This window comes from Hypanus sabinus, chromosome 9 (assembly GCF_030144855.1).
Source record: "Hypanus sabinus isolate sHypSab1 chromosome 9, sHypSab1.hap1, whole genome shotgun sequence".
NCBI classification, from domain to species: domain Eukaryota; kingdom Metazoa; phylum Chordata; class Chondrichthyes; order Myliobatiformes; family Dasyatidae; genus Hypanus; species Hypanus sabinus.
This window is the reverse complement of record NC_082714.1, coordinates 36698573-36710955: the sequence shown is the minus strand read 5'-3', so window position 1 is coordinate 36710955 and position 12383 is coordinate 36698573. Positions and strand designations below refer to the sequence as shown.

Sequence of the window (12383 nt, the reverse complement as noted above, 5' to 3'; positions counted from 1 at the left end):
ATAAAATCCACCAAACAGCAGTTCTGCAAGTGAAGACGCCATGTTAATGAGAGAGATCAGAGGGGAATGGCCTGACTGATTCAAGCTGACAGGAAGACAGCAGTAACTCAAATAACCACACATAACAACAGTGATGTGCAGAAAAGCAACTCCAAACACGCATGTCAAACTATAGTAGCAGAAAATTATTAAGATACAGGAGATGCCTAAAAAAAAATGGTCACTGAGTGTATTCTTGATTGATTTTGATAAATCTTTGAAAACGAAAGAAGTAGCTGTTTCTTGGGAATCAAGAAATAGCTACCTCTATTTGCTAGGTTCTTAATCTGACAATTATGGGGCAAAACAAGTCAAAAATATTAATGATATTTGCCATTGCTTCCAAAGGAATGTACATAGACATTGGTTCATTTATCCTTCAAGTGAATTTGGAGGATTTTGCAGCAACAGTGTTGGTGGAATTTTAACAAAGGTTTGAAATGCCTACAGTAGATAGTCCAGCTCTGGGAAGTAGGAATCATTGTGCCCAGTACCCCAAAAGTGCTGTGCCATTACTGAGATTTGAACTTCAGATACTAGTTTTCTCTATTAAACAAAAGCAGTGTTTATGTATTGATGGCAGTGGTAAATTTTATAATCCTTCCTTGTCTTTGCTGAGTGGTGACTCCCTAGATTTGAGAAATTGTCCACATATTCCAGATCTCAATATGAACTTCTGTTATTGTGGGCAGTGTAATGTTGAGAGCCAGGTGAGACAACAGGCTGGATTTTACCACCACATTCTTTTAATATCGTTGTAACTATCTTGTTGTTACTTAACGACAGTCAGACTATCCACTCTGACTAAATCCACACCATTCTTCAGTTTAATTTACTAGCATGATCGTTCCTTAAGCCTTTTTTTATTCCTTGCAACATGCAGAAAGGCCATTTGACCATTGGGTCCATGTTGGCTTCTAGCAGAGCAACCTCATCATCCCTCTCCTTATTTCCCTGAAGCCCTGCAATTTATCTTGCATGCCATCCCAAATAGCTTGCTTGAAGTGTCAACATCCTTCAGCCAGCTCTCCATGGAAACACACCAAAAACTGGCAAGATTAAAATGCAAAAGATCAATATTTTAAATGTTTGAATACATATTAAATTCCTATCCATAATGTCTTATCCAGATTTTCCTGAAATGTTATAATTGCTTGTCTTTGTAAGCTCTGTATTCTGTGCTTCGATAGAATCAGTGGGGCTGCCATTGGCTCATCATATCAATAAGAACGACCTACTGGTGATGTACTGCAACATAGCTGGAATTTGGCACCTTCACTTTATCCCATCCTCTTTTTCCAATTATCCTGTTACACTAATCCGCTCATCTCCAATAGGTTATTCTGTATGGGAGCCCCTGGGAAGATTGGAAGATCTCTGGAGATTAATAAACAAAGATATTTTGCCAGGAAATGTTATGCCTGTGCTTATTTTAGCAAACAATGCCTGCAAAAGTTTATGTTTTATTATTCATAATGGCCTAGATCAATTAGAGCAGAATTTGAAGGGGACGTCATGACAATTCTCAAGATGAAGCACAGGGCTGAGTAAAGTCAGCGTTAGCAATGAGGATGATAATACAGTATATTAGAAATATTACTTAGCTTTGCTACCACAACTGTAGTAGGTGAGGTCATGGAGCTAAATATTAATGCAAAGTGCAAACCTACTGATTGTGTTTGCTCTTTGATCTGCTGGCATCAACCATAAACTCAATCCATGAAAGGAATACAGTGTGTATTCTGTCATCATCTTTGGGGAATTCTTGACATTTCTTTGTTAGTTATTTATTTAATACTTCTGTATATATTGAGCTCCAGTGTGGAGCTCCCCCATCTGACAATGATTTGTCTGCTGTAATGACATAAAGCATATTTCTAATTTATGAAGTTGCTGGAACATTGTGGCATCAAATCAGAATGATTCAGCTGAACTCATTCTACAACTAATCATTATAAAATGACTCTATGGGCTACTGGTGCACCAGTGGCTGGAATAGATATGGCTGAATTAATTGATGTCAGTGGAAGAATCTGTTTCAAGCATACATGATTAAAATATATACCAAATGCAAATAAATTGATTGTGAAAATCTGGATCCACATAAAATGATCAACCTTTAGAGTCCAGAAGGTGCATCACTGATTATCTCATATAATTAATGAAGAAAGAAATATCTGCATTCAGATTGTGCTTTTTATGTACAGTATTCAGGGGACTGTAATCAAGAACTTTTGTCAGTATCGTGTTGCAGAAGACACGATGGTCAATTTTCATGCAGCAGAACTCTCAAGATCAACAATATAGTAGTTGTATAATTTAGAATCTGCACTTTTCTCAGTTGTGTGGTTCTCCTGAGCTGCAGGTAACAGTGGACAGTGAGCTTGCCCCTACCAAAACCTGAGTAGAGAAAAGCAGTGTGTTCTGTTGTGTTTACGTAAAATGTGACACATGTGATGACCTTACTGTATTGCATAAAGCTTAAATTTAAAATTCACTTTTGTTTGTGTTTGATTTTCTTCAGACGCCATACTCTGATAACTATGCACTTTAGTATGTTAATGTGAAATAGTTGAACGTGTACCTTGTCATTGATTTACACTGAAATCCTGACATCTTTCCCACTGAAGCAGAACGGAATGAGTGGAGCAGACTGCTCCAACTTTCAAAAGTATTTATTAAACTACTGTACAATCTGTGCCCAATGACAGGTCATGGCCTTTAAGGAGTGAGCCTCTTGAAGAATAATGGGAAGGCTCAGGTGACATCTAAAATGTAACAAACCCTGAGCAATTTACAATTGTACATGAACGGCTGTGGTCATAGCTTTGAAATTGTTCCAGACTATGTATTTTGTCTAAAGTAATTAAGCTTCTCCTGTATGTACATAAAGGAACAATATAAGTAGCTATATACTGGCCTGGTGGGTATAATGTTATGATCATCTTGTATATTGTAGTATAATATTTATTTAGCCTACTGATAGCCCTATGTGACTACAGATTGATACTAAGTACCAATGCAATTTCCAGAGCATCACTGGGACCATTTCCAACCAACTCACATTGGCAAGAGACTGAGAATATGAAAGTAGTAAATAAATATGCTGCTTTTGTGATTTCCCATAGCATTCCCAGACAATACTGTACTTAGAAAAGCCTTTCCTAGACTTAGAAAACTGAAGAGATTCATTTTGGCAATTAAATGAATTGGTAGTGGGCCCCAACTTTTCTCCTTTGTGACTGAGAATAATAAACGGTAGATAATTTCTAATTTGGGTTAATTAATTAAAGCGAACAATATGATTAATTAAAGCAGATACCCATTATCCCTGTCTGCATACTTTCACAAGCGGTGAAAAGGAATGAGAGAGGTAGATACAATGTCTCTCACTTTACTTGAATGACATAAGTTACAATTACTCATTTTGGACAAACTTTTCATGGCAAAAAGTTGTTGTCTTGTGACTGAGGACATCAAGTGGCTAATATGATTAACCAGACAGAAGTGAATTACTATTCAAATATGCTGCTGTTGCTTATTTTTCCCAATTCTACTCTGAACTAGTTCCTTTATGTCACACCACAAAATGCTGGAGGAGATCAGCAATGCTGTCAGCATCCACACTGAGGAATAAATGGTTGATGTTTTGAGCCAAGACTCTTCATCGGGACTGGAAGAGATGGGGGCAGAAGTGAGAAGAAGGTTGGGAGAGGGGGTGTGAACTGGCAGGTGACTGCTAAGATCCATTTAGGTGGAAGATGGTTGGATGGGGTAAGGGAGGTGAAGTAAGAAGCTAGACATCAGGCATTCAAAAATAATCAATGTGCAGAATTGAAGAAGCATTGCATATACTATCATGTAGCAGTCAAGTAAAGCTCTAGTTAATGAAAAAGATTCAAATAACATTTTAGTTAATAGCAAAATTGAATTACTTCAAAATTTGCCAAATGAATGTGCTCTTCAGTAACTGCAACACCAGACCAGTTATATATAAAAGATTTCCATAAAAGATGCTTGTCTCTTTCTCTCTGCTGGAATTCACTTTGAGTCACAGTCTTTTCCTTCACTAAACGATTTATTCTAATTTTGCATTTTCCTGATGCAGGCTGGAAAACGTAGTTTGCCCAACTCCGAAAAGGCAATCCTTGACATCTTGGAGCATGATCGCAAAGAGGCTTTGGAAGACAGGCAAGACCTTGTTAACAAGATTTACAACTTACAGGAAGAAAACAGACAAGCAGAAGAACTCAGGGATAAGGTAAACGTTCCTGAAGGGATTTCAACACTAAGGTGCTGATACACAGGAAAGACACTATAAAATGTAATTGGAAGACCAAATGATCAGGCATACGGCCTATCTTGCACATGTCCAAGTCAGCTTGAGCAATATTTAATGGCAATTCTCATGCCACATAGAAATAAGCATCCTTTGGGTGACAAATAAGAGATCATTTGCAAATTACACCATTTAATTAAGTGCTTTGCTAATTTCAGCAGTCTGTTACAACTGCATTGTTCCAGGTGCTGGTTTTCTTTCTTGGCAAATCCTTATTACTCATCAGATAAGTGAAATTGAACACCCTACTAATTGGAATTGATTGTTTTCATTGCTGGCTGCAGTATTCCATAATTTCCAATAATAAGCATTAGCATGCTTTTAATATGAAATCATACTGTCTCTAATGCTCAAAACTGAGTTATCACTAGTTATGTGTGAACTGTTTCAGTACCTGGAGGAAAAAGAGGATTTGGAGTTAAAGTGCTCAACACTGGTTAAAGACTGTGAAATGTACAAGCATCGTATGAACACTATCATGTTTCAACTAGAGGAAGTGGAAAAGGAGAGAGATCAGGTATGATTCGATTCATTTTCACATGAAGTGCGCTTGTATAGATTGTGCCTTGTTCAATGTAAATTGGTTATGTAATTTTGATTGCACTGAGATTTCATCTGAAAGATATATCAGGGCATTAATACAGCAATTTTCTCCAAACTAGTGTGACCCAAAGTGATTCACAGTTAATGAAACGTACTTTTTTAAGGTACAATCAGTGTAGTTGGTGTTGCAATTTCCAGGTTCCTAGCCAAACTCTGTGACACAGTAACAATTTCAGTGTACTGACTTCCCCTTCCTGTTGGAAGTGGCCTTTACCTGTAAGGGGAAGCTATGCAAGATCTGAATGTTTTGTACTCATTTACATTAATTTTTGGCTTTCTATGCAATTCATCGTGCCAAACACATTAGGGATCCTACTGAACATAACAGAACAGGTGTTAGTCATTCAACAGAAGGAAAATTTGGCTGCGTGTACAATGAACAGCACCGATTCACTGCCACCCGTTTTCTCACTGCTGCCAAAGTAGAATGTGGTGCTCAGATGCTCAACATGAGTTCAGAATGCTTGTAAAACAGACTGGTGCATGTACAAGCAAAGATAATCATTTATTTATTGTACCTCAAGTTTTCAAGTTTTAAGTCCAATTATTATCAAAGAATGTATAAGTTATACAACCTTGAGATTTTCTTGCCCACGAAGCAAGAAACCCAGAAGAACCCAATTTAAAGAAAATAAATAAAAATGAAAGATCAACACTCGAGAAGCAAGAGAAAGAAAAAAATACAAGTTGTGCAAGTAATTGAAGTGAACAACTACATTCCAAACCAAATACAAGTCCTTAGATCCGAACCCTGGAGCAGCCCTGAGTAGGCCTAAAGCCTTGCTTATCAGTTAATCATATCAGTTGGCACAGAGCACAGCAGCCGGGGCAGTTTTCATATCCACAGTGCCATGGAGATGACCATCGCGGAGAATGAGTGAAATAGGCTCTTGTCCCAACCGACAACCTGTCTTATTTGTCTATCTGGCCAGCATTTAAATTGACCCAACGATGGAGCAGCGAAAGGCTCTGCACCCTGGAGAGAGGGTGAACATCGCGGAGAGCGAGCAAAATCAGCTCTCGCCTCCGATCTGGGCCTGAGTTTAAATGGTCTAAACAGCGCATTGTAGTTCACACTAGGACCCAGGCACCACGGCTGCAAAAGGGCCTGGGCCTAGACCACTCTGTCCAGCGACTTGCTCTGCATCCAGATTTCCAAGATCTGCACCAGACAGCCCAAAGCCACTCTCAAGCTCTTCAATGTAGCTTGGCACCCAGAGTAATCCAACCTCACACAAGAGCTGGTTGTACAAGCATAAAAATTGCATTTCCTCTATTCAGGCTCCAATTTCTTACTGCACACAGAGCAATCGAACCTCACACCCGGGCCAGTTGTACGCGTATCAGAATTCCCTCTGCATCAATTCATCCCCCAAACTCACCTCGCCATCGCTTGCCTCTTTCACTGCCCACGGTGATAATTTAACACAATTTATTTCAGAAAAGGTAGTTTTAGGGATGTTTTTGGTCGGATTTCTTAGCGTTTTGACTGCTAGAAAGTTGTCTCACATGTTTGGTAGTGCCATCATAACCTGCTAGATTTTTTTAGATTATATTTTCTTCTGTTGGTTTTCAAACACATCTGTTATTGTCCTTCAAACAAAAAATAGAGAAAAGAACTTAAATTTTCAAAAGAACCCATATTGACCTCCCAAAATAATTTACAACCAATGAAATGCTTTTAAAGATAAAGCATTGTTGAAATAAGAGAAATATGAAATGCAAAAGCCACATAGACTTGGATTGTTGTGCTTGAAATGCAGGAAAGTAGTCTAGTGAATTCATCTGGCAGCTGGATCTTGCTCTAATTGTACTGAATAATTTCACTCAAAGGGAAATGCCATTACAGATCTTCAGTTGCCCTTAGAAATACTTCAATAATACAACTCACATCTATTCCTTGGAAGCTTCCATTGATTTGCTGAGGACTGCTGCTTCAGACAAGTTTGCTTACTGAACCAAAGGCCACTGGGTCAGAAGAAGCTAATACTGACTGAGGATGAAATGCCAGTGAAGTTAATGGAGTCGGTTCTGTGCATCGTACAGGCACAACAGTGAGCTTCAATATCAGCCAAATTATAATTAATATGAAGTAATCATTTGCAAGGTTGGAAGCACAATTTTGCCAATGACAATTCAAATAAGTAGTTATTTTCAAAAGCATGAATTCCATGCTCCCTGACTTTAAATAGCACTTTAAGATCTCCACTGATTAATAAAAGCGTAAGTGCATAGGAAAGTAGCTTTGGCATTCAGTTAAATCACAATTGATGTGCACTGGAACTGATTTTCCCATTTCAGCCCCACACTTTCTGGTCCTATTATCTATCAAAATTATGCTCCAACTTAGTGCTGAGCTGCACAATTCTAAGTTGAAGCCCGATGCTGGCTGAGTTTCTTCATCTTGGTGTACTTGGAGATACGGTCATTCATGTCAACGCTTATGGGGAGGGTGCTGTCCACTCCTGATTGCTTGCTTGTTTGTCTTTCAAGATCACAGAAGGCTAGTCACCATTAATTGCCTTGGTTTCTTTGAGCACATGAGCAGCTCGCTATCCCGTTTCTGCTTTGAGCTACATGTGGCACAGTGGTCAAGAAATATCCCTTTGAGGTGCATGATTAACTGCAGATACTTTTGCATGATTTACTCAGTCCTTTGACACAGACAGTAACTTCAACAGAACTTATCAAATGGATTGTACTGATCCTGAGCCGTATTGTCCCAATACTCCAATTCACTGTTGAACTCCTTCAAGAATAATTTGAGGGTGTACTTGAAATGTTTATACTGAGGTTCCCTTCAGAGGCTTCCCCTTCTTCCCTGGTTTTTCTCTGGCAGGGGCTCATCAAGAGCCTGGTTATGTGGCCTGCCCATCTCGGGTGTGATCTTACCAGAAGAATGTGAATGATTGGAACACTTCTTTGTGTGGGAAACTCACTGCCTTTGACTCTATCTTGCCCTCTTATCCTCAACAACTCTCAAGACATCCCTTATGGAATTTCTTTCTTTATAATTAGCAGGATGTGAATAAGGCTAGTCAAGCCAGTGTTTATTTCTCACCTGAGCAGGTGGAGGTGAGCTGACATCTCGATCCCCTGCAGCCCTTCTGCTGAAGGGTATTTCCACAGTGGGAATTCACCAGAAAGGGTGCAGAGGGTCACAGATTTAAACTCACTATTTCCATGCAGAGACGAGGTGTGTCTTGGAGTTTTCCATTTCCCTGCTGCCATTGTTTTTGTTGGCAGTAGAGGGAGATGCTGTTGAATGAGCCTTGGCAAGCATTTAGTAGATAATACAACCTTACCATCACCACAGTCTTCTATTGGTACTTGGAGTGAGTGTTTAGGATGATGGATGGGCACCAGACAAGAAGATAGGGTTGAGGTTCTTGAGTGTTGGAACTGCACTCATGCAGACAAGTGGACAGTGCTCTATTAAGCTCCTAAATTTCTGCCTTCCCCAATAATTGTAGGATTTTGACTCAACTTGATGCAGATTACAACACCTCTGATCTGCTTTTGTGATTCAACTCTTTAGTGCAATCTCTATACAACTATCAAGTCTTGCATGACCTTGCAGACTTTTAGATATTGACACCAGTGACACCCTCCCCCACCCCCCGTGGAAAGAGACAGGTTGGAAATGTCTTGTCAATTGAAAAATAAAAAACAGTGAGATACCCCAAATCTATTAAATTTTATTACAAGCTAATGGGTATCTTTTTATATCACAGGTATTACAGAATATTCTATCCCCTTTTTCAATACAATATATTGTGACCTCCCTCAGTCACAGTATACTGCAGGCTTGAAGATAATAGTTACCAACAGATTAAACTTGCATTCCTTTTCACATATGATAGCCCTATCATAAAGAGTATTTTATTACGTTTTCCAAAAGCTCTTATCAGCTTCAAGAGTAAGTAAATGTATTGTGGCACCAGTGTACGTGTGATTATATATTTCGCTCATTCTAATCATCGCACTCCTTCCAGGCATTCAGATCCCGAGATGAAGCCCAGACACAATTCTCGCAGTGTCTGATTGACAAAGATAAATATCGAAAACAAATCCGGGAACTGGAGGAAAAAAATGATGAGCTCCAGATTCAGATTGTCCGGAAGGAAGGAAAAATCGTAGCCATGGAATCAAAACTCCGCCGTATGTCCAAAGATACCATTTCTGCAGACCAGGTGAAGTGTTTGAGCAATTTTGTTGTCTTTTAAATAATTTTCCTCTTTCCACAACCCTGCTAAGATTTTTCATGGTTCAAATCATCCAGTGGTAAGAGATTTTTTAAAAATTCTTTCCCTGGAAATGGGTGCTGTTGGCAGAAGTAGTGCATGTCATCATTCCTCACTACACACTGCTGAACCCATGCAGTGAAATGACTCCCACAGTAGTTTTAAATGGGAATTCCAGGAATTTGACTCCGCAGCCTGACAATACATGACTTGGCTAGTAGTGGTGTTGGACTCATGGGGGAATGATGGTGGTGATCCCTACTGCGAATGTTGCTGCTTGGGGATGGAGATGGTGGGTTTTGGAGATGTTGTTGAACAAAGAGGCATGTGAAGAACATCATATCAGAAAGATTCCTGTCCAGCAATATACATTTTCCAGCTTGTGCTGGGTTACAGGTCATGCACGTGTTCTTGATATTATAAAGGCAGCGTATGCAGGTGGAACCTAACATCTAGCTTTACTTCAAGTCATCATTGAAAGTACTGGGGTTCCTGCCCCCCACTTCTTACACATGCCGCTGTGTTCAACGGTCGGGAGCTTTTCTCAGCTTGTTGTAAACACAGATGTTACAAATAACTCATTCAAGAATCTCTATAAACTAAAATTGTCCTCAGTAATTTATACCCATTTGTATTTACCACATTTTAATCAACACTCTCCAAAATCCTGTATGCACTTGTGCAGGAAATTTTATACCAAGGGCTTGAGGTTTACATGTCAATCTTTCAAGCCCTTTTTCTAATCATCTTATTTTGATTTCCTTAACCTCACTATCCCGACTGTATTCTTCCCTGCCAAATAACACCTCAGCTGGCTCTGCTGCCTTCCAGTTTTTTGAGAGACTCTTCTTCTGTCCTGGGGAACTAGTTGTTGTCCAATTCTCAGTGCTTAATATGTGGACGCTCATTAGCTGCAGTCTCAGATTCTGAGTTGCTTTCTTCCACCCCCACATCCCATGCTGTTCAAGTGATCTGCTGGCAATACAATTGATAAATGCCTACGTTTGATGCTATTGCTATTACCAGATAGTCACTATTAACATCTTAGAATCTGTCAGCATCCAGGAACTGAAATGGTGTATCTGACCAGCAGTTCAGAAGCTGAATATTGCCCCCTATGTTGTTTATCTTCTCAAACTTAGAAGTGAAATCGAATGATTTCTATCTGTTTGGGAGCAACTCCGATAAGATTCAAGGAGCTCTGCATCATCTGAGAGAGCACTCCTCTGTTTGCTGCTGCTCAGTTTAGCTCTTAACTCATTGGAGCCTTTGTCGAAATGGTAACTGAGAAAGACTGGTTGCCCCAACAGCAAGTCAGAATTTGACTGCCTGTGGCATGAAGAAACTAATAGAGTTGATGTCAATGAGAAGCAAGGGGCAAATAGGGTGAAACGTTTCCACTCTTTGGGGTCATATCTCAAGCACGGAAAATGCCTGTGATTAGTGGAATTAAATCACCCCATTCCCAAGAACTTAACTTTCTTGAGGGAATAGTTGTGACTATTTTTAATGGCTTCAATGAATTTTCCTGCATTAAAAGGTCAGAAGAGCTAATGTTCACTGATGATTGCACAATTTTTGCTCCATTTGCAACTCCTCAGAAAATGAAACTGCCCCTGCCGACAAATTCTGAACATTTATGTGTGGGCTAATAAGTAAGAAGTAACCTGTATGCCACACAAGGGACCAACAATGACTGTCTCCATCTTTAACTATTTACCCTTGGCTTACATAAATGTTGGTACCAAGTTCCATCACTGTCACCCTCCTGAGAGTCATGATTGACCAGATATTGAACGGAACCAAGCATGTTAATATTGCTGTGTTAAGGGCACTTCAATGGTTAAGTAAACTCTGGTGAATGAACTTCATGGTGAAGCTTGCATGCTGTAAATATACTGGAACATAGCACACTATCGCACAGTACAGGCACTTTGGCCCACAATGTTTTGCTAACCTCTTAACCTACTCTAAGATCATTTTAACCTTCCTGTCCTGCTCAGCCTATCATCTGTTTAGCTATCTAAGGGTTTTTACATTGCTCCTAGTGTATCTGCCTCCGTCACTCTCCCTGACAGGGTGTTCTACGCACCCACCGTTCTTGCCTATGACATCCTCCCCTTATACTTGCCTCCAATCACCTTAAAATTATGCCCCCTTGTATTAGCCATCAGTATTAAAATGAGGTTGTCTTCACTGAATGCCATGTCACCGCCCTTCACTATCATATTCCTGCCCTTGGTTCCCAAGATCTATTGATTGCCAAACCTACGTCAGCAGGGCGTTCTCCGCCCAGAATGTCAAAGGGAACAGAAACATAGGAGTACCATATTCCCCTTCAACTCACATACTTGGCCATGTCTTTCCATATTTAAACCAAAGTGCAGGAGCTCCATTCCTAACGTATCTGACAACAACAGTTCAAGGACAAGGCTCACAATTGCCCTCTCAAGAGCAATGAGCCACAGTGAATCCCAGCTTTCAAGCAAAGTTCACAACATAAGAAAGGCACCTATGGGATGGGAGAAACTAATTTCCAACAAGAAGGGAACACAAAAAGTAAGTACTTTTTCACAGATATTGATAGACAGACAGACAGACATACTTTATTGATCCCGGATGCTAGGAATACTAACAGAAGTGAGAGAGGTAGACACATCAACAATATTTAAGGGGCATTTAGACAAGTGCATGGGGTTGGAATTATACCACGTGCAGGTAGATAGGATTAGTTTAAAATTGGTTGGTATATACATTATAGGTGGAAAGGGCTGTTTGGTTCTATGTTAAATGCCTGCACACTTGCTTTTAACCTCCTATGCTCATATGATGATTCAAAGGTCCCAGTTGCATGCTTTAGTGCTAAGTGGTGAACCTTCGCCAGGAGAATTGCTCACTGAATTAAGTTAGAGAATAGGTTTTCTATCAGTGTGTCAATTCTTCAACTAGAGCTAAAGCACTCAAACTTCGGTGTGTTGGCGATTGGACGTTGGCTGTCAGTGTAATACATAACCCTGATCCTTCCTTACTGCCATACTGGACTTCTTAATCTTTGTTATGATTGACTGATCAATTTAAATATGTTATGGCCTCACCTGTACAGTGATACTTCATTCACAGAAGACTATAATAATAAGCAATTAAACTGAAGTAAAATG

At 39.7% G+C, this 12383-nt stretch overlaps 1 protein-coding gene across 2 annotated transcripts in view; it reads left to right on the top strand.

The window, feature by feature from the left end:
- Positions 1-12383, top strand: part of card11 (caspase recruitment domain family, member 11) — a 305964-nt gene that overhangs the window by 191382 nt on the left and 102199 nt on the right. For both annotated transcript variants that reach the window (XM_059979481.1, XM_059979480.1), the window contains exons 6-8: positions 4148-4300; positions 4770-4895; positions 8977-9174. In XM_059979481.1, the coding sequence (XP_059835464.1) occupies positions 4148-4300; positions 4770-4895; positions 8977-9174 (477 nt within the window). The remainder of the gene's footprint in view (positions 1-4147; positions 4301-4769; positions 4896-8976; positions 9175-12383) is intronic.